This window comes from Zootoca vivipara, chromosome 10, assembly GCF_963506605.1.
Source record: "Zootoca vivipara chromosome 10, rZooViv1.1, whole genome shotgun sequence".
NCBI lineage: Eukaryota > Metazoa > Chordata > Lepidosauria > Squamata > Lacertidae > Zootoca > Zootoca vivipara.
In genome coordinates this window covers 8,683,786-8,710,843 of record NC_083285.1, presented here as the reverse complement: position 1 = coordinate 8,710,843, position 27,058 = coordinate 8,683,786, and the positions used below count along the sequence as shown (strand labels likewise).

Genomic DNA, 27,058 nt, shown 5'->3' with positions numbered 1-27,058 from the left:
GTGGTTGTGCTATATTTTATATGCAGCTTCAGACTACTGTGCCGAAAGACCCACTGAGGGATAAATAATGAGGCTGCTGACACAGTGGGGTTGCGGGGTGTGTGTGTGTGTATGTGTGTGTGTGTGTGTCGGGAACAATGCAAAGGAAGGAACTAAGAGTTTCTTCATACAACATTGTTAAGACACAAGTAGCACAGTTAGGACACTCTCTGGGGGGGAAGGAAGGACCATAGCTTTGTAAGAGAGCATCTACCTTGCATGCAGAAAGTTAGGCTTAGGCTTTAATTTCTGGTATCTCCAGGCAGGGCTGGGAGTGACTCCCTGTAAAGTAACACCTTAAACTTTAGTAGTGGCAACAGGCTAAGTCCATTGTTTCTTTTCTCTCTCGGCAGAATACACTGCCTTCGTGCTCACAGGCCAAAACCTTCTGCTACCACTGGAGAGGCCGTGCAGAATTCTTGTGGGTGCAAACAGCAGTGTCGAAATGAGCAAACTGCCATCGGTACACTCTACACACTCATTGTCATGGTCATCCTAATTGCAATTTGGGGAGTCTGGGCCAGGAAAGATTTCTAAGCATGCTGAAGGAAGACGTTCAATATCAAAAGCTCAGAGAGACCCTCTTAGGGACAGGAAGGGCAAAACGCTCAGCTTATACACACTGGAACTGTTATCGAAGGACAATTGCCAATGGATGCAAAAAATCTCTCTGCTCCTCTTTCTGGCAATGCTCAAAATTCAACAGAGAAAAGAATGCAGTGATGATTCTTTTGAGACTGCTTTGTATAATGATGATCATAAAATGATGCAGCCCTGTAAATCCTGTAAAGTATGTAAAATATAAATATAAAATATACCTATTTTAAGAAGGCTGGGTCAGTGTTTTTGCTTGGTGTAATTTCTTCTTTGATTTAACAGGCTCCCAGTTTCGTAGCACCAAACTTGGGTGGGGTAATCCAGAAGGAGTGGAAACGGTGTGGTTAATCATATCATTGGATCTCAGTAGATCTGGTTCATTATCTAATAATCCACGTCAACATTCGGTCAATCCCTAAAATAGGCCAATGGCAACAAGGATGTGACTGCTCTTCCTGCTACACAATGGTAATAGAGAACTAGACTTGATGTTGTTGTCACTTAATTCATTTTGTGATGCTTTGGCTGCAAGTTGCGGGTGCAAATAAGGCTCTCTCTGGCCACAGCACATAGACCATGTGAATCTCTGCCTTAGTGGAACACACCCACCTCACCTCACACCACAGAAATTAGACGGTCTTCTTCCTCATACCCAAGCAATTTGCTGAACAAACCACACATGCATTGAGCCAGGCATCCCCAAACTGCGGCCCTCCAGATGTTTTGGCCTACAACTCCCATGATCCCTAGCTAACAGGACCAGTGGCCAGGGATGATGGGAATTGTAGTCCAAAACATCTGGAGGGCCAAAGTTTGGGGGTGCCTGCATTGAGCCATAGGAAAGAACATTTCATTAGGTATCTATAGGGCAGCTAAGTTGTTCAGGCAATCCCTGGGCATGTTGAAAGTGTGTGTGCATAATGCACAGCGTTAGAACTGTTCCATCTCTTGTGGGGTGTGTGTGTAGTGTGGAACACATCACCCATCAGGCCCAAACATCAAAAACAAATTCCAGTGATGCTGTTGAACAAGGGTAACCATCATAATACTCTTCGATCTTTGTGGACTACAACTCCCATCATCCCCAAGTGCCTGTTGACAATGCTGACTAGGCCTACTGGGAGTTGTAGCCCACCACATCCAGAGGGCACCAGGTTGGCTACACCTGCTACTGAGTACCACTGATATTATTATCTGATCCTCTTGCATGATGTGAGACAGCAGGAGCACAAATAAAGAGGAGAATCCTGCAAGGAGAGCTCAAGTCCATATATTTGAAGTTCCTCACCCAGATGTAGATGATGGTATCTAGACCTGCTTAGTTTCCACAAGGTTGCTGCATTTAGACTATGCACTCAATTCTGTAGTGGAAGACATTGGTGCTGTGGGAAAGGCAAAGCTGCATCTACATATCAAGTTATGCTGCTGACTCAGTAGCTGGCATTTAGTAAGCCCTTAACCTCTCTAATTTATCTGTAACGTGAATGTGTAATACTTGCTCATCTTGCTGGGATTTTGGAGAGGTGAATTAATTAACATTACCAAAGCACCGAGCTTCTGTACTAAAGGTTACGTTTAAATATGCTATGACTGTAATGTTGCTTCTGTCTTAGAAGGTCAACACTTCGTTTAATGCCTCGTTTTAATTTGTGGGGGCTGGCTGCACCGTATAGACTTATGTCAGTAACGATAGGGGATATAAACCCGAAGATAAGATTAAGACAAACCCCCAAGAGGACAGCTCCTGTTTATGGCTCCAGCCCCCCTGGGAGAAGAGCCCTGTAGCCCTGCACAAACCTCCAGGAGTGGGGTGGGGGGGTCAGTTGTGAGGAAGGAGAAAACAACATTTTTCCTCGCTTCCCATAGGCCTTCCCCAGGTGTACTGAAATGATCAGTTGCTAAACAACTTGAAAGTCGTCCCCTGCACTGGGTTAATGTGTCCCCTCCAGCAGGTTTACACAACCTGTTGCCCATTCAAGATGTTGGGGGCTGCCACTCCCACCATCGCTGACCATTTGGCATGCTGGCTGACGCAGTTGGGAGCTGTATCCCAAAACATCTGGAAGACCCCAGGTTGCAGAAGGCTGCTGTAGACCATGCTTCAGGATTTTCTGCCGTTCGTCAGCAGATGAGGCGATGTGAAAAGCATTTGTTACAGGTGGACAGTTTGGCACCATTGCCCCAGATACCATCAGCTGAGAAATAAAAGTTATTTTCCCTTTAGAAGGATAAAATGATCCGCACAGCTCTCTAACAAAGGAGACATGAGCCAAGTATAGCTGGTGTGTGACTTAAAGGTAAAGGGTAAAGGGACCCCTGACCATTAGGTCCAGTCGTGACCGACTCTGGGGTTGCGCGCTCATCTCGCATTATTGGCCAAGGGAGCCGGCGTATAGCTTCCAGGTCATGTGGCCAGCATGACAAAGCCGCTTCTGGCAAACCAGAGCAGCACATGGAAACGCCGTTTACCTTCCCGCTGTAGCGGTTCCTATTTATCTACTTGCATTTTGACGTGCTTTCGAACTGCTAGGTTGGCAGGAGCTGGGACCAAGCAACGGGAGCTCACCCCGTCACAGGGATTCGAACCGTCGACCTTCTGATCAGCAAGCCCTAGGCTCAGTGGTTTAACCACAGCGCCACCTGGGTCCCTGGTGTGTGACTTAAAGGGCAGCAAAAACATTCATGCAAACCCTAAGGCACTGTTGGTGTGTTTCAACTCTAGGGGCACAAGCGATCCCTTCTGTTTTTACGATCTCTTCTGTTTATGTTAACTGGGCTGGAGTGATTTTTCACACATGTTCAAAAAAGGATATGACTTAAAACGTACCTGCTTGCCGTTAGTTCAAACTACCAAAAATAGTGTCTGCTCTCCAGCCAACAAGTTGGATGATATATTCCATGTGCCATTTGCTTTGTCAGGCAATGAAAACAAGCCTTTAATTTTCCATGATAATACTGCTGAAGTGTTTCAGAAGCTTCAGATCCTTCCCTCTTCCAGCTCTAGATATTTTTTTTCTACAGATCCCACACCCCCACACATGGTCCAGCTTTTGAAAAGACAGATTATCCTGAAAACCTGTGAAAACAATGAAATTGTTGGCACTACCATTCTTCTAATCCCCTTCAAAGGAAAATATTGCAGCTACCATAATCTTTAGCATGGGGTCCCAATTAGCAAGAATTCTCTCGTAGCGTTAATATATTTTTTTTTTTAAGTTTTGCAAACACAGGAGCTTAGGGGAAGGCTGCTAGGCTTGCCAAATAATTAAGAGACCGCATATTTTAGGAACTGATCACTACGATTCCTAATTAGGGAACACTTATAAATGAACATACTTCCTAGACCAGCTCCCTCATTTAAATACCAAGTTGCTCTCCTCATAAGTCAGATTTAGGGCTTCTGCTCTTCAAAGTTATTGTTATTAGTATTATTATCAGTATTATAAAAAAAATTCCTTCAGTAGCACCTTAAAGACCAACTAAGTTTTTATTTTGGTATGAACTTTCGTGTGCATGTGCATGCACACGAAAGCTCATACCAAAATAAAAACTTAGTTGGTCTTTAAGGTGCTACTGAAGGAATTTTTTTTATTTTACTTCGATCCAGACCAACACGGCTACCTACCTATTATCAGTATTGTTAGATTTTTATCACACCCTCCTGCCTGAAGGAGTCTAGATTGGCAAAGCTGTGGCCTTAAATTTGGAGTAGGTAAATGATGGTTTGTATTTGCCTTAGAAACCACATTTAAACCAAAGTTTGTAATTATGGTTCATGGTCCATGTTAGTTGGACGTAACTGCAAACTACTGTATAGTGTGCTGCAATCCAGGAAAAAGACGAGCCATTAGGTCCTGGTCTAGCATTGCATGTACCTAATGTAATAGGTATATTGTATTAAGGTTAAACCAGCAATCTTTAACAAATAAAGAAGAGGGTACGATATCTTACAGGACATTAATGGGGAGCATTTGGCTTTCTAGGTATTGTTCAACTCCAGCTCCCACCAGTATTTCCAATGGTTAGGGGGTATGGGAAGCTTATCATAGGGCCAGAGTTTTATTTGTTTGAGAAAATATATTGACACCTTAATATTAGGACAGATTCTAAGCTTCTTAATCTATTTTGCTAAATTCACTCAAACTATAACTTCTACCAGCTCTGCAACATGTCAGTTAATCTTCCCTCTTCCTACTTCTCCACTGAATACAGGGTTTTGCAAACGTGGGTCTCCAGATGATTTTGGACTACAACTCCCATCATCCCTTGCCAGCAGGACCAGTGATCAGGGATGAAGGGAATTGTAGTCCAAAAACCCAAGCTTGGGAAACCCTGATCTAATACTATGGCTGGCTTGTGGCTGTCTTCACATTCCTCATGACCTCAAAGCTGAGAGAATGTCAAACCACAGGTCAGCAAGCCCTACGGTATCTTCTCCCTGAACAGTGCCATGAATGGAACAGATGAACTGCGGTAGGATCAAGGGGCATGCACAAACTGAATAGCACTCACAGCTGCTGTGCTCATATGAAGGCTGGAGCCAGGCCTATTTCAGGGCTTACATGCAATGAAATACATAACACTGTTGTATAATGAATACAGGTGACTCTTGGCTTATGCTGGGGGTTACGTTCCGGGGATATTGCATAATGCCCAAATGGTGTATAGTAAAAACACATTGGGTTCTCTCTCTCTCTCTCTCTCTCTCTCTCTCTCTCTCTATATATATATATGCCAAGTGCATAAAGCTGAATGTGCACAAGTTAAATGTGTGCAAGCTGCCAGTTACCTACACCACTAAAAGATCTAACATGTGCTCCTTTCCCCAGCTACTGTAATCATCAGGGGGCAAGGGGACATTTAATGACCAGGTGAATTTATCTTGAGACCATCGGTGGAAGGTGTTTGCTTGTGTTCAAGACCCAATAGTCCCTTTCAGGCAAACAAAGATGGCATTTTTCATTGGGCCAAATTGGCAAGTGTCCTCATGATTTTTTCTCTTTTCCTGTGGTGTGTAAGCTCAGCCCAATGCAAAAGTTGTTGGGAGCAATTATTGTGCAATGTGCATCTTCGTTGTGTGGCCAGACTTGGCCAGGCTTGATTTTTGCAGGGTGGGGGAATGCAACAGGGGTTAATGGAGAGTGGGGTACTAAATGATAGCCCAAAATTTTGGTCCTTTCCAGCTTTCTAATACCCTCTGAGAAGAAGCATCTGCAGATCATCATCTTGTTATGATTTGTACAAGCATGTGGGTTTTGTTGCATATACAGCTGCCTTTCTGATTTCAAAATAACCTAGCTTCCTACCGTAGGAATATACGAAAGATGTCTAACTTTCCCTTGTTAATCAAAATACAAGCACTGTATACATTAGAAAGTGTTGGATCCAAAGCTTAAATAATCTCTGGGCCATTTTGCTGATGTCATTGTAAAAAAGCTGTGTATCAGATCTATCCAGTTCAAATACTATCACGTTTCAGGAGCAAACTTGGCATTAAGGCCAAGTATGGGAGGACATTCTCTATTAAAATACTACAGCATATGCAAATCTGTTTACCCTTAGCTTCTTGCACAACTATGGGAGAAAAGTGAAGACTCAGCACACTGTCCAAGTTGCACAGGCTGACATTCTCAGAATCTATGAGCTACAAAAGTTATTAAGTATAGGGTCGTGCCTTGGTTTTTGAACAGAATGTGTTCCAGAAGGCCGTATGACTTCCGGAATGTTCAGAAACCAAGGGGCGGCTTCCAATTGGCTTCTGATTGCGCAGGTGCACCAGAAACAATAGTGGAAGCCACATCAAACGTTAATCTTCCAAAAAAACATTCGAAATCCGGAACACTCACTTCCAGGTTTCAGTCTGAAATGTACGAGTACCAAGGTGTTCGACAACAAAGGTACGACTGTATATCCTAAACACCTCTTAAGACTGCTCTCTTGTAACATTCAGATGATTTTTTTTGTAATATCCATCTATACAGCAGCAAAGGAAGTTAAAATCCTCTATCTTAATTCTGAGTATTGGTTTAAGGCACTAAATGCTTTTGTTTCAGCCTTGGGGGAAATACCTTAAAACAGGAATAGGGAACTTGTAACCTTGCACTACAGCTTCCATAAGCCACAACCACATGGCCAATGATCAGCGATGATAGCAGTTGTAATCCTAGATGGTGACAAGGATTGATTCTAATGAAGAGAATATTGCAGATAGGGAAATGTTTTAAGGAAGCAGCATGAATACTGAGGATCGTAAGCAAGGAGTGCGCTGTTGTCTTATGTCCTGCTGGCGGACTTCCTGTGATTGGCCAGTGGTTGGCCACTGTGAGAAAAGGATGCTGGTCCAGATGGGATTTTGGCCCCGTTCTAGCTGCTCTTCTTAAGCTCTTAATACTTAAGAGGAACAGCACCAGATGGACCACACTTAAGCCAAGACTGCCTGTATGGATCACACCACAGATATTCAAATCCCTACAAAGTTAGTTCCAGGTTCTGTACTGATAAATACTACAGATTCAGGAACTGCTTTAAGAAAGAGTACAGCAGCAGCAGCCTCTCTGCTCAGTGGCACAATTCGGCAATTTTAGGTTATGGCCTCAACAGTCCTATTGTGGGTGAGTTTTTTTGATGGTAATGAGTTTTCTTCTTTGGCGATCACTTGTAGCCGAGTAAGATTGCCTTCCATGAACACGGTTTTAACAGTGAGTCCGTAAGTGACCATGGAGGCCAATTCCATGGTTTCCAGGGTCAAAAAATAAAATAAAAATAAAAATAAAAAAGAAGGGCAGTATGCAAAAATACAGTAAACAATAAACTTTTACTTCTTAATTATAAAATAATCACAATACCCAAACATTCTTCCATGTTAGTAATAAAATTGTGACAGCTTCCATTTCCAAATAAAATAAGAGTTAGACTTCAGGGCATTTTAACACTAGTTCGACCAAACAGAAAAATTAAAATAAACATTTGTTTCAGGCTAAAACTGTTTCAATGTCCTAACTTTTTTTTCATGAAACATCTTTAGTTGCCATTCTACAAATGATGCCATCCAGCAGCGTGCCTATTGTTTCTTCCTGTGGGGTTAGTTTGTACAACTGCAAAGAAAATGGAATACAGTAGTCACTTTCTGGAGGAGCAAAAGATTGTCCAGGTTTACAGGTCAAGTTGAAAAAATGGGCACAGCAATCCTATGGCAGGCAGAAGGGAGAATCTAAAGCATAGCTACTATAACTTCCAATGCCATGCCAGAGAAAATAATAAAATCTTACAGTTGTAGAGTTGGGAGGGACCATGAGGGTAATCTAGTCCAACCCCTTGCAATGTGGGAATCAAAGCTGGGGAGGAGACAGCTAGAGGGAAAATAAGTATGGCAGCTCCAAGGCTGTCATATTTTTTGCAGCCTTCTTAAGGGAATGGGGTGACTTTGGATCCCATTAATCCAAAATCTCCCTTGATCCAGCCCCAACTTGCTCCTTCTCTCTCTCTCTGCCCAGCAGCAACAGCAGAGGAGGGATGGCTTCAGAGGTTTCCATGGCTGAACTGAGAAGATCTCCAGGGGTGGACCTACTTTTCTCCTTCTGGACCTCCCTCTATACCCACAAAAAATGGCAACATCAATGACTGCTGGGATGTCCTCTCCAGGGACCGTGGGACTGCACCCTAATGTACTTTGTAGTCAAAACTCTCAATACAGAGTGGGAAAAATGTAAGACACAAAAGAAGATTAAGAAAATGTAGGGGTATGCTTGCATTGCTAAGCATGCTTAGCTGGGGGGAAATCACACTGGATTTAGTGAGCTAAATAAATGTGCTTAAGACTGCACTGTATGTCCATCTATCTCCCTGTGGCCCACCACAAACTGAATTTCCACTCCCATTTGCCAGTCCTTTTAGTTGGAGCTGTGGGAATCTGGAGAGTCACAGGTTCTCCACCCCTGCTCTGTATTAAAAGTAATTGCAAAATTACAATCACAAATTGTAATTACAAAACAAAGAAAATGCTATAATTTGCCTTATCTCAACCCTTAACCTGGGACAACCTTGTACAAACCTTTTTAACTTTCTGTAGATCTGTTATTTTGGGGAGATCTGCTAAGGAGACTTGCTGGCCTTCCACTTGACCTATTACGTCGTCCAGATTCACGGTTTTCTCTTGGTCTTCAACTAGAACGACGAGTACTGCAGTGTCACTGTCCGAAATGCCAAACTTTCTGAAGGCATCTGAAATCTAAAATATAGAATTGTGTGTTCTTATGTACGTCAGTCACATCCCAGCAACCCAGAGCATCTCACAAAACATATTTTCCCATTTATTTGGTTCTAAAGCTCTGAAAAGATTAAATTAGTTGTTAAGTGAAATGTTAACTATCTCACAAGATAAATACTTACAACAAATGTGGGCATATTTTACCATAGGTAAAGGTAAAGGTAAAGGTAAAGGTACCCCTGACCATTAGGTCCAGTCGTGACCGACTCTGGGGTTGCACGCTCATCTCGCATTATTGGCCGAGGGAGCCGGCGTATAGCTTCCAGGTCATGTGGCCAGCATGACAAAGCCACTTCTGGCGAACCAGAGCAGCACATGGAAACGCCGTTTACCTTCCCGCTGTAGCGGTTCCTATTTATCTACTTGCATTTTGACGTGCTTTCGAACTGCTAGGTTGGCAGGAGCTGGGACCGAGCAACGGGAGCTCACCCCGTCACAGGGATTCGAACCGCCGACCTTCTGATCAGCAAGCCCTAGGCTCAGTGGTTTAACCACAGCGCCACCTGGGTCCCCCTATTTTACCATAGGCAGTTTAATACTCATTCATGTGTTTTCGAGTCACTATATGAGGGACATGCAGAGGATTTTAATGTCAGATTTAAAGAATGATAAGCTGTGTCAAAGCAAGGGATGGGCAGGAGTAGTATAAACTTCCTGCACAGTGATGGGACTTCTAAGATCCTTAGTTGACACATTCTATGTAGGGATCCTGGTGGTGTAAATACTGTACATTATAAACTCTGGTTGGTTTTTGTTCTAATATTACTGCAGGAAGTGTCTGGAGGAAGCCCAGGACACATTGTACGTGTGGGCTGTAGAGCAGACTTGCACAACTTCTAAGCAATCAAACAAAATACTATCAACCAGAAACTCAATTCTCCAGTGTTTTTGCTACCCATCCAGGTCTGCAAGAACAAGAAAGGGAGCCAACAAGGCAAAATGCATGGCTGGGTTATGTTTTCCTGGGATGGTGGGGGTGTCACAAAGTGTCTAGGCCTGTACAGGAAAGCCTGCCTTCTTACAGGTCAGACCTCTGTGATGATATGCAAACCAAAAGAAGAGCCAGAGAATCTAGCACACTGTTTCCTGCCGTGCTTGTTTACTGGGGTAGGGGCAGATTATAGAAGACAATCAGAGGCAATTCCTGAATGGCAACTAAAAAAATTAGTATCTCATAAAATTAGTATTCAGATTACATATTTTATAAACTGAGTACAAGGGCAGCAGTTGTAAATCTTAAGACTGAATGCTTTGTTAAGACCTTGTTTCAGTCTTGCAGAGACGAGGGTGGCTTTTATAGCGGGTATGCGTGCAGGCAAACTGATGGTCAGGAAATATTTTGTGTGGTGAATAATATAAATAACACCTTTTGATTAGCAGCCTTCTTCGGGGACAAGCAAATCTTATTTCACTGTTACAGTCAGGTCCTGCTCAAATGGCTCCCCTAGGCACCTGTTTGGTCACTATTATATGAGGCCAGAATACTGGGCTAGACGGACCTTTCAGCTTGATCTAGCAAGGCTCTTATTACGTTCTTATTCCAAAAAAATGAAAAAAGAAAAAGAATTCAGAGCATGCTGTAAGCAGCCATCTTACATTATTGTTCGGGGAAAGGTTGAATATTATTTCAGCGTTAAGAGTTCTTGTCTTCATTTTATTGGTCTTGTAGAGATGTACAGCTTTATTCGTTGCCACAAGTAACTGAAATGGATCAACAATCTGCCAGAAAGTACAGAATAAAGTTTAGTTTCCAGTGGTAGGCCTCAAAATAGACCCACTGTTTTCCTTAGCTCAACAAGGAAAAATATACTTTAGAAATGGTAAAGAGCCAGTTATGCCATCAATTAGATGTTGAAACAAGGAGCACCGGGGGGGGGGCATTCTACACATTGTAAAGAACTCTGCTCTATTACTAAAACCATGTCTGAGATCTAAACATACAATAGTAACAGTACAAGTAGATATTTAAATGAAAATTAAACTCACACATCAGATTTCTACCTGGGGAAACAGGGATCCTCTAATACAGCTCTCACTATCTTGTAAAGAATAAGAAAAAAGCCTTTTGCAGAGAATAGAAGTATAGTGAGAAGACACAAAGAAGAAAAAAACATGAGAAAATGTGGATAAACATTTTGAAATCCTGAGGAAAGTGCAAACTTTTCTAAAACTCTTCTCTCACCCAGATGTGAAATGTCTATTTAGCAGGGGGTTTTTTTTTAAAAAAAAAATGAGAAACTGATCTAGCAAATTCAAAATGGTTTAATATGAGGACAAATACTAAGCAAAAATACAGCCAGTAGGGCAGTGCTTCTCAAACAGTGGTTTGGGGCCACTTTCAGGCAGCCATCAGCATCAAAACCTACCCAGTATTTCCACATTTGTCTGCTCCACTCACTAACCATGTCATAACCTTTTGGTTGAACCAGTGCCAACACAGCAGTTCCTTGCAAAGACATCTGGGAGACAGAGGGAGCCACAGAGATCAAACATGGCCAGCTTGAACCAAGGATGGGTAGAGAATAAACACACCCTTTAAAGTCCCCTTTCATTTAACTTGTGTTCAGGGAAACACAATGTTTCTTGGATGTAGGAAAGTTGCTACAGAAAGGGCAGAGCGCCCCAGTAAATGTTCCATCCATTCTCTCGTACAACATTTCACAAGTTTCCTGAAAAATCTGTACCTTTGTCCAACTGGGCACAGTTAATATTCTCACTGACCTGCTCCTACCTGAATAGCAATATATTGCATTCTCCTTCAAATCTAATGCAGCTCCTGAAACTCAGAATTTCACACAGGCGGGATTGCAACAGCACTGTGAGTTTTGCAAACTTTATGTTACCACAGTAATGAATACACACAAAAAATAGTTTGCTCACCATTGCAGGATTAATTAATGCTCCATCAATAGCTCCTTCCATTGCTTTTTTTCTTAGCGTGGCAGCATTTTTCACATCATTAAACAGGATAAGAGTAACAAGGCAGTCAGGAAACAGTTCCAGTCGATGTGTTAAACACTGCATCTTGCAACACAGCAGTACTGTATGCTGCTTCCGAATCAGTCAAACCTGGAACATTTATAAAAAGTTACCAATGGGTATTGTTGATACTTTTGTTTGCTCTTTGCCTAGCAGTTTTACTTAATTAAGCTTAAGGCTACATTCCAGAGACATTTCAAAAGTTGTCCAAGTCTGCACAAGATTAGTATGAACTTGGCCTAGTGACCGTGTTCCATGTCAGCAGCTGGAAAAAACCGAACTACTTTGAAAAGTTTATGCTCTAAATTTATTCTGATTTAAGCAGCCTGATCTTGTATACAGGGTTTATGTGGCCTGTTAAGTATACAGGGTTTATGTGGCCTGCAGTTCTTCGACAAAGACACAGTGCAAAAATGGAAGGCGTGCATCAGCTCTGGGAATATCGCTCATACTAATTTTTATAGTTATACTGAACTTTTCTGCTTCAAACAAAAATGCAAGATTCGTACCCTCTCATTGTGCAGAAGTACAATACATACATGTCTTTCACGGCCAAACCAGAATTTTAAAATACATTGAATTTCGGTGTTTATACATTTTGGCTTAGCCAGTCATTATCTGGAGTTGTCATTGACCCATTCTCTGAATCCCTTGCAGATGCTGGATTCCAAAAACCATACTGTGTTTTTGCAAAAGGCAGCCCGAGTTGTTATCACTGTTTTTTTTCTTTTCCAAAGCACAACACAAAGTGACAGCAGATCCATCCCCCCAGTTCTCTGCAATGTGCTGGGACTTTTGTGCTGGACAGAGTATGTTCACAGAGTGAACTGGTGCGTGGTGTTTCTTTTTTAAAAATCTACAAAATTTCGTAGAAATGTTATTGCTTAGGATAAGAAACACTCATTATGGAAAGAGCTTTCAGGAGTGATGGGTCAAATGCAATATGCTCCTCCCACCCTCTCTCTCTCACACAAACCCCATCAGTAAGCTTAAAAAAATGTTTCCAAATGTGTTCTTGAACTTTTCACTTGACAAAGGGATGATTCTGATGCAATCTTTGCTATTAATGGGCAATCTTTGCTGTCAAGGGGTCACTTTTTAAATAAATTCCATAAATGAATACCTTTAGCACTGGTGATCCAATTAATTTTTCCAAGATGATCCTGTGAGTAGGATCAGTGAATCAGTAAGTCCTGTGCACAAGCAGATAAGCAACAACAACAAATATAAGATCTTAATAGACAATTATCTCTCTACGTGTGTGTGCACAGCCAAGGGGTGGGACAGGAGGGTCTTTTTGCCTGTGGCATCAAACTCACAGGGGGCCTCAGATTTAGACCCTTGATAATATTCTGGCATTTAACAAGTTCTGCAACTCCCCCCCTTCCCCCCCCCCCCCCCGCACGTAAGATCAAAATGCATGGAACCTCAAGATTCAGGGACAGTCTACCTCTGAATAAAGTGACTGGCTGGCTGATGACAGGAAAAGGATGTTTGGTCTCAAATCTCCTTAGGGATGTCCTAAGGAAAAGCGGGGAATTCAGGGATCAAATTGGAAAGCAGATGGCTTCTGTAAATCTCTGGAAAACAACAGGAACCTTTGGGAGTGTTATAGAAATTCTAAGATCTCAAATATAGAATAAATGTTGATGATTGGTGCACAAGGTAAACACACATACGTAAGTATACAAACCATGTATCTAAAATAGTACAGGAGAGCAATCCAAAAGCCATCTTGGCTCTCCTAAAGACTGCAAATATTTCCTCTGCCTCCTTAATCCCCCTTGCCTGAGAAAACCTAGACCAGTGTTTCTCAACCTTTTTTGGGCCACGGCACACTTGTTCCGTGAAAAAAATCACGAGGCACACCACCATTAAAAAAAGTTAAAAAATTTAACTCTGTGCCGCCCTATATTATAATTATGACTGTAAGAAACACTTGCCAAATATTGCTTTCCGGTGGGTTAGTGATGTGTATTGGCGGCCGCCAGGCTCGTTTGCACTGAGCTTTGGGAAAGAGGAGGAGAAATATTGCTTTCCGGCGGGTCAGTGCTGTGTAAATCGCCCTTCTCGTCGCCGCACGTCGCAGCACACCAGCCAGCGTCTCACGGCACACTAGTGTGCCGCGGAACAGCGGTTGAGAAACGCTGACCTAGACAGTTACCAGTAGCAATTGGGGGAAGTTCCTGAAGGTATTCAATTCCTATATCTATGAACCTCCTTTGTATTAATTGTCATTGTTTGCCCAGATTGAGGGATGTCTGACAGACATCCTGATGGTCTTATCAAATGCTAATGTTTTTGTGTAATATAGAACTATGTAAACTTGCCAAATCCTCAGGATTTGCCACAGTAACTCTACCTTAGGAGGGATGTAATTTCTGACTGTTTGTAGGGGGGATGTCCTTCTCCAGCCAAAAGGCAAACTCTGAAAAGAGATGTTCTGGGTCTCTCTCGCCTCCTTGCTAGGAGGGGGAGGGAAATCTGTTGTAACGGAAAAATAAAGATCCACCTTGCTTTTCACTGGATCTTGCTTCCATCCATTCATCTCTAACCAATCCTGGACTTAGGGGTCCCTGGGGAGTTGGGAAGCAAAAGCCAACCACCCCTATTTTTGCCTATATCAGGAGGTTCTAGTTACAGGTAGGTAGCTGTGTTGGTCTGACGTAGTGTGCATGTACACGAAAGCTCATACCAATGACAAACTTAGTTGGTCTCTAAGGTGCTACTGGAAGGATTTTTTTTATTTTCTATCAGGTGGGCCTGCAATCTGCGCACAAGGAGCTCAAGCGTGACAAGTCCCAGCAAAGGAAAAATGGATACAAAAACTCATGGAATATTCAGAAATGGGGTGAAACTTACCGGAAGAATAAGAAATCGAGATAACATATTTTTTTAAAAAAAACAAAACAAAAGAATAGAAATGGTTTACTGAATATTTACAGATTAATAATAATAATAATAATAAAATTTTTATTATTATTTATACCCCATCCGTCTGACTGATAACAGATAAAAACACTGGCAGGATTATTATAATAACCTGCTGTTTCATAAGAGTATATATTTAAAGAAGATGAATAAATGAGAACATTGAGTTGATTTGCAATACGCAGAAGATATTGAAAATAAATTTAAGGAGCCGCAGAAAGAGGGGGGAGGAAGTCCAAGTTTTGAAATGTCAAAAGGTCTGTAAAATGAGTGAAATGTATAAAGCTGGTGAAATGTATAAACTGCAACACGGAAGCCGTTGCACAAAGTGTGGCAATGACAACACACACACACACACACACACACACACACACACAGCCTCGCAAGGCGAGCTTGCTAAAAAGGAAGATATTTGCCAAGCACCCGGCCTGGCTCTCGGAGGAGAGGGTCCCCGGCAGCCCCTTCCCCCAAGAGAGAGGACAACGCGGAGCCGGGGGTTGGGCGGCCGCGCGAGGCAGCGCCTCAGGCTTACCGGGCTCGCCTTGTCCTGAGGCGGCGGGGAGGCGGCGTCCTCGCGTTTCTTGCCCGGTGCCCCGGCCCCAGCCCCGGCGCGAGCAATGGAGCGCACCGAGGCCTACTACTTCTCGGCGGCGCTCAGCTGCGCCTTCCTCGCCTCGTGCCTGCTATTCTCGGCGCTCAACCGGCAGCAACGCTCGCCCTACATGGACGAGGCCTTCCACGTCCCTCAGGCACGCGCCTACTGCGAGGGACGCTTCCAGCAGGTAGGTAGGCCGGGCGGGAAGCCGCTCGGGCTGAAGGGGATAACCAAGCCGCCTCTCTTTGCCACGGCCGCCTTCCTCGCCCCCCTTTACCCCCGGCGACTAGAAGGGTTTGTTCGGGGGTGGCTGGGCCCAGGGGGATCCGCCGGGCCGCGGCTGGACTACAACTCCCATCATCCCTCGGCGTGGCTCTTGATGGCGGGGGTTGATGGGAGTTGGAGTCCGACGAAGTCCCCCCCCCTTCACCTGCTGTTAAGACGCCCGCCTTGAGTCAAAGCATAGGGGTAGTTTGTCGGATCTTGTAGATTTTTTAACCTCGCGCATGTACCTTTCCATTTGTCAAGGAGTTTCAGGGAGGCCTATGCTAAATAATAATAATAATAATAATAATAATAATAATAATAATAATAATAATAATAATAATAATAAGTTCATTATTTATACTCCGCCCATCTGGCTGGGTTTTCCCAGCCACTCTGGGCGGCTTACAGCACATTAAAAATTTGTAAAGCGTTAGATATTAAAAAATTCCTGATATAGGGTTGCCTTACTCAAGCCTTGCGAATCCGAATTTGGCCATCAGGGTTTAGAACTAGGCTTGCCACTTTTGTTCTGGCAAAATACAGGGTGGGGTGGGGTGGGGCAGTTGGGTGGTTATCAGTGCTTCCCCCCCCCTTAAAAATGGTTAGGGATACTCACATTTTCCTACTCATATTGAAATATTGGCCCTCAATGAGGCCAAACTTAGATTCACAAAATGTTTAGGGGTATGCGCCCCCCCCGTGTCCCCCCAGAAAAAAAAGCACTGGTGGTGGAGATTATGATTATTTTCCTCCCCCACATGTGCTGAAGTGACTTCAAAGCAATCCATTGCCATCTATTGCAGAATTTGTAGATCTGTCTGTGCTTAAATGCACACTTTTTCAAACACGTGCATTGGGAGAGACTCTATAACTTTGCAAAGAGAGAGAAAGAGAGAGGAAGACCTGAAATGCAGGACAAAACTCTTACCGATACAGGACGTAGAATTTTACATTGAAATATGGGGCAATCTTGTACTATACAGGACAGGTGGCGAAGGACAACTTCTGTTATACAGCAATAAGAACTAAATCATGTGTGTAAAAGGGCTGCTTTCAGTCTGCAAAGCTCTTCGTGTGTTTCAATTTCCAAATGGCACCGTGAGGTCTTGATGATGCCCAGTTGTGCTCCCAGAATTCTGATTTCTAAGATAAGCATTGGGGTTCAGAGTGCCCCCAAACTGTACCCTTTGATACGGAAAGTCCACCCCTCCCCAATTCCAACCCTAATCGGTGGGGAATTCTACAATGCAATCTGCTCACGTTCAGAGACTCCTCCCTTTATAAAAATCAATTTACATGTTTCCAGTCTGAGCCATGGCATGGGAAACAGATTCTGGAGCTGCATCGGTGCTGCAATTGCAGTTCCTTAGACACTCCATTTCCCCCCTTTGTTTGTGCAGCCCAAGGGATTACAGTCCTAATCTTTCTAAATCCTTCCCTGTCCACTTTACTCTCCCCCTCAGCTGTCCCCAGTAAGTCTGCAGCAGCAATCTGTGCACATCATACATAGGCCTACATGAACATCAAAGCAGAGGCCATTAACAACACAATTCTATACATGGGTACAGTACTCAGAAGTAAATCCCATTGAGCTCGATTGGGCTTACTCCAAAGTAAGTGATACAGGATTGTTGTATGAGGCAAAATTCCTGCCTACAGTTATTTCAAAGACCCACTTAATTTATACATAGGCTCCACCTACAAGCCTTCCTTCAGAAATAATAGCATAATTTCAGTGGCAGCTTACTTATAAAAAGGTACAGTGGGACCTCGACTTACGAATTTAATCCGTTCTGAATGCACACTTGTAGGTCGAAAACTTCGTAAGTCGAGTTTCCCATAGGAAAAGCGGTTTCCCATAGGAATGCATTGGAAACAGAAAAATTCGTAAGTCGAGGAAACCGCATCTAGCCGCAAACGGGTTTTCCGTTCGGATGTCGGAAAAATCGTAAGCGCATGGCCACTTTTTCCGCTCGTAAGTCGAAAACGTCGGATGCCGAGGAGTTCATAAGTCGAGGTCCCACTGTATATGCACTTAAAAATGGTATGTACTTTCATTAAATTGAATATGCAACATTACTCAGATCTTGCTTCACATCCATTGACTATCCCCACACAATTTGGCACTTTGCTGATATAAGTAGCAATGTGTAATAAATAAAATAATTGTTAGACTGCACAAGTTCTCACCAAAACAGAATGTCTAGTTGCCATTTTTGGGCAAGACAGCTCTAAATAATTTTTTTCAAATGATTGGCTGACTGCGATTGATTATCCATTAAGCATCTGGCTAGTTCTGATGAAACCTTGAGCTAGGTTAAGAACTTTGGGAACTTAAGAAGAAAATTCACTTTTTCCAGGAACAGTTCACATATATTATTGGCCCATTCCTACCTGTTAAGATCAATGGTGATCAGTTGATCAGCACTGAGAGGGAACCCTGCTTGCAAAGGAACAATGAGGACCTCACCTTATGCTGCCAGTTGCTAGCTGCACCCATACCTGCATCACACGTGACATCATATATATGATGACAGCTGTGGGGCAGAGTGGCAGCTTGTGGTAAATGGCCTCAAGTATCAAATTGGGGCCTTTGCCAGCCTAGTTAGGCCAGCTGGCTGGAAGTTCCCCATTGCTGCGCAAATAGCTTTTATGCAGGGATTAGCACAGGCATCCCCAAACTGCGGCCCTCCAGATGTTTTGGCCTACAACTCCCATGATCCCTAGCTAACAGGATCAGTGGTCAGGCATGATGGGAATTGTAGTCCAAAACATCTGGAGGGCCGAAGTTTGGGGATGCCTGGATTAGCACATACCGGTACAACTTTTCTAGCCTGTTGCAACTGTTTGGCAGTAAGCATGTAGTGATACAGAGACCGGCTTTACATGGACTTTGGGATAGTCAGAAAGGGACAGATTTTTATAATGTGTCATGGAAAAAACCCAGATTCTTGGCTAGCAGTTCAGAATGAGCTATCAAAGACATTTCAGAGATGAAACCCAGTTGACTATATGAGACAGCTAAAAGGATGCAAGGGCCAGTTCATCCATAACACCAAATTATGATTTGGAAACAAGCCTTAATTTGTAATTTCCCAGCTTGTACCCAACGCTGTTCGGCATTAAGGGTTAGCCGACTCATATAGTCGAATACTGTCATATCAAATTGTATAGCATATAAGGATCAGCTAAATGGAATTCAGTTAAGAATTCGTCTTCTATTTAAACAAAAATTCTAAAACATCTCTTCGGCAGACTGTGTACTTGGTAAAAAAAAGTGACACAAATGACGTGCATTTCGTTTTCGAAACTGCCAATGTAATGTGAATCAGAGATTTTCATCTCTCTCCCAAGATGACTAAATTTCCCATATGCCTGGAACACTAATTTCTGTACAGGGAGATATACAAATCTCTGTTTCTCAAAACAACAACAACTACCACCACCACCATAGGAATAACAAAAAGAGGAAGCAGGAGTTTAATTGAATTCATTAATTTTGCATTCTGTTTTTCTAATTATAAAAATACATTTCTGAGCTGTTTAATTTTATTGTCTTTCCATTCTCTTTTTTTGCAGTGGGACCCCATGATTACTACACTTCCTGGTTTATATTTGGTGTCAGTTGGAATTGTGAAACCTGCAGCGTGGCTCTTTGGGTGGTCTGGAAGCATAGTCTGCTCTACAGGAATGCTCAGATTCATCAATCTTCTGTTCAGCATTGGGAACTTCTATTTACTATATTTGCTTTTTTGCAGGATGCACCATAAAAAGGTACAGTGCAAATGTATCACACTTAAAAGAGTGTCATTCCTATACACAGTAGCACCATTAATGTGTCAGAGGCTTGGCAAAACTCTGAAGACTTCCATTATGATGTAGCTGCATTTTATTCTGTTTCTGCAATAACATTTGGATCTTCCCAGCATTTTAGATTATGTTGCTTTCAAGTACTTTTAGAAACTTTTTGCGCACGTGGCAAGCAAAGACTTATGCATGTGCTTAATATTACACCAGTACAAGTCACAGTGGTCTTTCATAGGCTTATATTGCAGTCATAAGGACTTTTAAAGGATTCTGGGAGTGTTTACACTACTTTATGTTCAGGATCTTGGCAATATCCATTTTGGATGCAATCCTATATACGGTAAGTCTACTCAGAAGTAAGAGCCACAAAGTCCCAAGTAAGTGTGTATGGGAATCCAGTCTTAATCTTGACGGGCCATTTGGTCAGAAATGTGGTTTTGCTAGAGTTGCAGCGCTTCATGGATTAAACTCATTGAAATAATAAGTGCATCACTTAAAAACAAAAAAACATGTTTCTTGCTTCAGAAGTATTATTTTTATCAATGCATGATTTTAATCAGTAAATTAATCAAGTGAAATGAACTTGATTAAAGATGGTTTAACTTATTTAATCAGCTCGCAGTTCTGTTTTTAGCAGTTGAAATCCTGGAAGTTACCTTAAAACAAAATGGTTTGCTACAAATGATTTGAGATGCCTATCTAATTCAGTGGTGCTTGCGCAAACGAAGTTTCCAATGGTTGCCCATTTTGTTATTAATTCTTAACGGAAGCAACAGTCCTAATTCTTCTTTTTTGTTGCCCTTTCTAGGCTGCCTCTGGATTCCAGAGAATTCTGTCAACCTTGACGCTCGCAGCATTTCCAACTCTTTATTTTTTTACATTCCTTTACTATACCGACACAGGCTCAACCTTTTTTATCCTCTTTGCTTATTTAATGTGCCTCTACGGCAATCATAAAACGTCAGCCCTGCTTGGGTTCTGCGGCTTCATGTTTCGTCAGACCAACATTGTATGGACTGTGTTCTGCGGAGGAAGTGTCGTTGCACAAAAACTAAGCGAGGCCTGGAAGGTAGAACTGTCGAAAAGCAAAGAGCAGAAGAGCTCGCCTGCAAAGGGATCCTTTTCGGAACTCATCAGACTCTTCAGGTTTCTCCAGGCCTACCTCATGTCACTTAAAAACCTAACCACACTTTTTCTCTTGACATGGCCATACATCATGATGGTGCTGGTTTTCTTCACTTTTGTGGTCCTCAATGGTGGCATTGTTGTTGGCGACAGGAGCAGCCATGAAGCCTGTCTGCATTTCCCCCAACTTTTCTACTTCCTTTCTTTTACTCTCGTTTTTTCCTTTCCTCACCTAGTAACCCCTAACAAAATGGTCAATTTTCTCCGTTCCGTGCAGAAGCATTTTTTGCGATACAGCATCCTCACCATAGTCTCTCTATTCCTCGTCTGGAAGTTTACGTTTGCTCACAAATACTTGCTTGCAGACAACAGGCATTACACATTTTACATGTGGAGAAAGATCTATCAAAGACACGAACTGGTGAAGTACATATTAGTTCCAGTCTATATATTTGCTGGCTGGAGTTTCACGGATGCCCTGAAATCAAAATCTGTTTTCTGGAACTTGGTATATTTTTTATGTTTGTTTGTTGTCACAGTTCCCCAGAAGCTATTAGAGTTCCGTTACTTCATTTTGCCATATATCATATACAGGCTGAATATTCCTGTGCCATCAATTTCTAAACTTTCCCTGGAATTGGCTTTTTATATTTTGGTGAACGTGGTGACTTTCCATATCTTTTTGAACAAACCTTTTCAATGGCCGAACAGCGAGGAAATCCAAAGGTTTATGTGGTAATTTGGGGCATATGGGATGACTCAATTCTAGGACTTTTCCTGCAGCAAATAAGAGACTGCAGGCTTTGAATCTTGACCAAGGGAAAAAGAAACATTCTGGATGTTTGTAACTGGCAGTGAATGTGAAATCTGATGCACTGTTTTTGCAGATATTGAAAAGCCATTTTTATACAGTTAAAATCCTGGGAATTAATAAATATAAGATCAGGGAAATTAAACCACAAAAAATTAATGTGAATAAATTTGTTTACATCATGCTTACTATGTTGCAGGGGCTATAAATCTGGGATGTTTTCAGTATATGTATGTTCTTAGCTGTATGCAACAAAAAGATGGAAAACAGTGGCGCAGCTTAGGTCCAGTAGGTTAATTTTTGATATGGTTTGTTTACTGCAATGTGGCTCTGCCCTAAACATAGTTTTTCCTTGGTGAGGATGCCTTGTTACAGCACTTGTGCTATCAAGAGTTCAGATTTTACTACTTGGAAAGCATGTCTTCTCCAAAATAGGTTGAGTCTCAGATATCAATACGTTGAAGCTCATTTGCAGGAACTGTTCGCCATGGAGAAATTTACAGGTGAAAGTTAGTGGGCGACGATGACCTTAACTGCAACCCAAATGAACCTGAAAATGAGGCCTCAGGAATAAAATGGCAAGAACACTGAAATCTACTGTGGGCTTGAGGACCACAGTTAATTTACACATCATGCAATTAACCTAATCTGCATGTCACTTAACATGCCGGATGCCAGACTACAGCAGGTTAGCACATTCAACACATTCCGTATCTTTTAAGAAGTTCTGTTGAAAGCAATGAAGCTTAAGGTGTAGCTGAGTATTTTAAGGTTACATTCCTATGCACGCTTTCCTAAGTAAGCCCCACTGAACACAGTGGATCTTCCTTCTGAGCATGTATAGGATTATGCTACAAGGTTTTAAGTCCAATAACACTCATCAGAAAGTTCAGTTGAACCCAGTAGAGGTTTGTTTTTAGTATAAACAATCTTAAGACTGAGTGATTAAACCTTCCTTGTCTCAATGCCTTGCCCAACTTTTGCACCCATTGCATTGATTCTACAACGTTTTGAGAATTTTTTTATCCATTGAGGATGAACGGGCAAGAATTTCCAAGGGCTGCCTCCATTTGTTCATTTTCAGTGTATGCCAAAATGTTGTAGAATTATCTTCAAGCCAAAATGTTGTAGAATTATCTTCCTTATTGTTTCTGTGCTTGCTTTTGTTACTTTCTGTTATTTCGTAATTATGGCAGCTGGAAATGTATGGTTTCTTTTTAAAATAAAATCACAGGTTCCCCATCTCTCTCCTAAGATAGAGCAGGGTATATACATTTGCCAATCCATTCTGATTGGAGTTCTTGTTATTTTCTAATCAGATGGGCTCCAAGCAGTTCTTGTGTGAATTAACAGGATGAAGTTTAGCAATGAAAGATTTTGAACTTCAAACCATTTCCAAGCAAATGCCATTAAATATCTACATAATAAATAATACTAAAAATATTTCAAAAAATCTGATTAGTGGCTGATGCCCAGAGTACAGGGCTTCAGAATACAACATGAATTTTCCTTATTGGTTTAACAGGAACATCTTATGCCATGCAGGATGGGAACATTTTAAATTGAAGCAAAGGCCAAAAAGAATAAAATTTTACTTAGCTTACTGGTTTAATAAAAATAAGATGCAGCTGAAGTTTCCTAATCAAGGTTCTTGGAGAAATAAACAAAGCAACATTGAGCTGTTTGTTATTGCTTTCAACTAGCATTAATGGTTAATAGCACTAATCTGCTTTTTGAGATGAGTCTTGTGGGTTTGATTGGAGTCTTTTGGAAACGCAGTTCAGAAACTCAAAAAGCATTAGTACAAAGATAACTGGTATTGTTCATTGTTTCTATTAATTCTAAATGAAATCCGCAGGGCTTCTGAAATGATGCGCACAGCTTACAAAAGATTGCAAAATGAGCATCTTTCTTATTATCACAAACCTTTTTAATTTACTGTTCTTCAGTGTGCCAGTATAATTGCCACTTGTGGTTAATACGAAGTTTTGATTTGTACTTCTTCATTCTCACTCCAGCCACCACTAGGAATAGGCACTGCTGGCGCAGAGCATCTCTCCGTGCTGCAGAAATATAACACTGAACTGATCTTGCAGCTTTGAGTGCTGGGGAAATCTCTTTCAATAGTTGCTTGTGGTAACTTTCACATATTGACTTCAGTTTCCTCTATTTTGGAGGAGTTTTTGCCTCTTGGACTCATACCTCAGTGGAAAAGTGCGTATTTTACATGCAAGTCTCAGGTTCACTTTCTTACACCTCTAGTTAAGGGTCCTTTCGGAGCATGGTTGGGAAGAGGTTCCAGGTGATAACCTTTGAGAGCTGTTGCCATTCAGGGTAGTCCCTTTGGGACACTCTCTTTGGACTTTAAAAGCAGGCTATAAATCTAGATGGTTAGGATAATAAATAATCTAAAACAGTTACCTGTGTTAATTAGCTGCTTTGGAAGCAGAAATCCAGGAGGTGAAGGAGTCTCTATGTATTATGTGCATTCTAGAAAGAACTGCACATGTTTATTTTCTACCTGGCATGTACAAGACACACACAGAAGCTGTGGATAATAAGGCATGGCTGAAGTACCTTATGCTAACTATGATTTCATTTTGCGACGAACTTCTCTGTAGCTTTACGTAAGTTTTATATCAGAAAATGCAATTGGAAAGACTTATAGCATATTGTTGTCTTAAGAAATCTATTTCAGACTACAGTTTTTTGTCCTAAACCAAGCTGCACATGAATCTCTCATCTCTCAAAACATGCAACCCGGGCAAAGTTTCTTAACGAAGGTTGTGTCACAGCAGCCTTGGCCAAGTCCCTTCTTTGTGGCAAATTCTTCCCCTGCTGCACTGTGACAGTATTGCACTGCGAAATGTCGACATGAATGACCATGTAAGAGGTATTGTGCACTTTTGGCATCAAGGCCTGCCATTTTTTGTGTGATGAAATTATCCCGCAGCACAATATGTGGGAAATTCAATCCAAAAGTAATAATAGAAGCACACTTGTGGTCCAATGCCTGCAATGCAGGAATATGCAGCTATCCCACATGGGGATCAAACCCGCAACCTTGGTGTTACCAGAACCACCATCTAAACAGAGCTAGAACTATCTGCATAACCCCTCATTGAGAATTTAATTGTTTTGCCCTGTTTTGCAAAATGGAGAGATCTATTTATTCAGAATTTATCATTTTATGCAGTGTTTAGCCTGAGAAGAGAGAGCAGCATTTCTAAGGGTTGGACTTGCGGCTATTTGCAGAGGAATAACAGATTTTTTAATACCTTTTTCTTAACCCTTGTTAACCCTTTAACCAATGGAATTGCTAATTAGAGATGCCCCCCCCTCTTCCAGATGTTTATTGTCAGTGGTTTTAAATAGATTAGATTAAAGAGGTGCATTCAATGAAAAAAACCAATATAACCCTAAATTCTTTAAACAGCAAGGAAGAAATACTGGTTAACTAAATTCACAAGGTGGCACTGTGGAGCTGTCTTTCCTATTCATCTGTCTAGCAGATCTCTGCTTTTTAGAAATTTTATGTCACTTCAAGGGTTATTGAGGTTAAAGCATTTGAAGACCATCACGTTCTGTGATTTCCCCCCAGTTATTTGTGTTTATCTTAGTCTAACGGTGTGTTTCAAAGATCAGCTTTTCTTAATGCATTGTGAATATTTTTTTTAAAAATAGTATTTGTAGCCTGCAGTTTTTAAAGCAGTAGAAATCCTGTTGAAATTCCTGTACTTTATACTTAGGATAATCATTCTTTCACTGTGACAGGATTCATCTAGTTCTGTTACGGAAAGGAAGAGCACAGTATTGTTCAACTAGAGCAGAAGGCCTCTCTCTAAAATATTAATTATTTTTTAACGGTGGAGTAAGTTGGGCTTAAAAAAATGTATCCTCAGAGGGCTTGGAGCCATCTGCTAGTTTGACTTTGTGTGTTAAATGTCACCTACATTCTGGTGAGGCATGCAGAACCAAGGAGGTCTGCTTCCCAGAATATGTACGTCTGTCACATTTCCTTAATTCTCAACAACCACAACCTTCTTTTCTTTCTCTTGATAGTTTCCTTTTACCAATATATAACATGGCATTAGGTTCCCAGTATGTGAAACAGAGATGATGTAGGTCAGTCTTATCTATAGATAGTCAACTTTGTTTTGCAGTTAACTCCCACCTACTGGCATTTAGGCTTGGTAAAGCAGGCGATAAATTTCTGTATTTACACTGCAACCCATTGTAGACAATACAGTACTGGAGCTAGATGGACCAACATCCTGGGAGCTTTCTGTGTCAAATAATGCAAAGATAAGGAAACAGTCCTGGGATTATGTACTCACCTCTTGCTTTTCTGTTTTGGAAGAGAAGGCGAATATGTTTCTCTCTGCTGGGCACAGGAGGAAACAAACGATGCAGAGGGTTTGCGCATGCGAGCCTTATGCCTAATTTATGGAATTCCTCCCCCTGGTAAAAAGTAAAAAAGTGGGTTTGGGGAGATGCTGTGAATTGTGCCTGCAGACTGTGAGTAGTGATATGCTCAGGTTAACAAAGTTTGCACTAAGTATGAACCCGCTTTACCTATCCCTAACCACCAAAGGCCAAAGTGACTGGACAAACTGACCACAAGGTTTCTTTTCTGTGGAAATGTTTGGGGCGAGTTCTACAGAACGTTATCGAATGGCTATAACATTATGTGGCGCGACCATGCGATGAAAAGAATATTGCAAAGTAAGGGAATCTGACCAAACTTCTATATTGTGTGCCGAGAAAGAAATAGTTGTGTTCTTAATGGCTTATTGTACATTAACCTTCAGTATAGAGGTCCTGTGTGTGTTGGCTGCTGCATTTACTTCAATGGGGAGGGCAGCTCTGTGTGTGCAAAGGGGTGTATTTGTGAAAGGGGACGCCCTCATAGGTTGTATATTTATTGCTGTGACTGTACTGCGTACACAATCACTGGTTTAAGATGCTGCATTTGTGGATAGTTTAGGATGCCATAGAAATTGCAAGGCAGGTCATTAGAGATGTCCCTTTATAGAAAAAAGTGGCTCTGGGACTAGCTAGCTGGTCTCAATTATGAGAATGATATAAAGACACGGTATATGAAACATGAAGGAATCACTTTCATGTTACAAATCAAGTCAAATCAAGTCTGCTGTTGTTTGTGAGTGTATAAAATAAAGCAACTGCCTCTTCATTTTTAGGAAAATTGTTGGTTTTTAAAATTGAAACCTTGTGCTTTTGTTACATTATATGTGTGCTTTCCCTTAATAATTTTGGAATACCCGCGTTATTGTGGGTGTGATGTTACAATAAAGAATTTCACTGAAGTGGCTTGCAGTGAGCATGTTTCATTTGCATGGTGTTTGAATACTAAATTAAGGTATCATTCTTCGGCAGGGTCTGCACCATATGTCTGAATCGAATGGATTGATCGCGGAATATTAACAGTTTCACAGTTCATATTTCTACATCTGCTACCTTCAGTGTTTTCACTGATTAGGTGTCTTTTGCTCTCTCTAAATCTGCAGCTTTTCTGATTTCATCTTTGATTAGCTGTCATACTTAATTGGTGGAATCTATGAAATGCTTAACACTGCATTGTCCTTGTGTACCCCCTTACAGCTTTTAACTGTAATACATG

General features: G+C 41.7%; 2 protein-coding genes across 4 annotated transcripts; one reads left to right on the top strand and one right to left on the bottom strand.

Annotated features, from left to right (window-relative positions):
* Window positions 1-3,321: 3,321 nt before the first annotated feature.
* On the bottom strand, window positions 3,322-15,483 carry TPRKB (TP53RK binding protein). Of its 2 annotated transcripts, none has more exons than XM_035126512.2 (6): window positions 15,345-15,483; window positions 13,005-13,074; window positions 11,783-11,971; window positions 10,499-10,621; window positions 8,687-8,863; window positions 3,322-3,712 (listed from the first exon to the last, which is right to left on the bottom strand). In XM_035126512.2, the coding sequence occupies exons 3-6, from the start codon at window positions 11,924-11,926 to the stop codon at window positions 3,614-3,616; spliced, it is 543 nt and encodes a 180-aa protein (XP_034982403.1). In that variant the 5' UTR covers window positions 11,927-11,971; window positions 13,005-13,074; window positions 15,345-15,483; the 3' UTR covers window positions 3,322-3,613. The 2 variants fall into 2 exon arrangements, with proteins under 2 accessions (XP_034982403.1, XP_034982405.1); XM_035126514.2 differs by lacking the exon at window positions 3,322-3,712 and adding an exon at window positions 7,432-7,730.
* Window positions 15,430-26,757, top strand: ALG10 (ALG10 alpha-1,2-glucosyltransferase). Of its 2 annotated transcripts, XM_060279399.1 has the most exons (4): window positions 15,496-15,594; window positions 17,486-17,718; window positions 19,254-19,448; window positions 20,290-26,757. In XM_060279399.1, the coding sequence occupies exons 2-4, from the start codon at window positions 17,704-17,706 to the stop codon at window positions 21,343-21,345; spliced, it is 1,266 nt and encodes a 421-aa protein (XP_060135382.1). In that variant the 5' UTR covers window positions 15,496-15,594; window positions 17,486-17,703; the 3' UTR covers window positions 21,346-26,757. The 2 variants fall into 2 exon arrangements, with proteins under 2 accessions (XP_034982395.1, XP_060135382.1); XM_035126504.2 differs by lacking the exon at window positions 17,486-17,718 and having other exon boundaries at window positions 15,430-15,594.
* The last annotated feature ends 301 nt before the right edge of the window (window positions 26,758-27,058 follow it).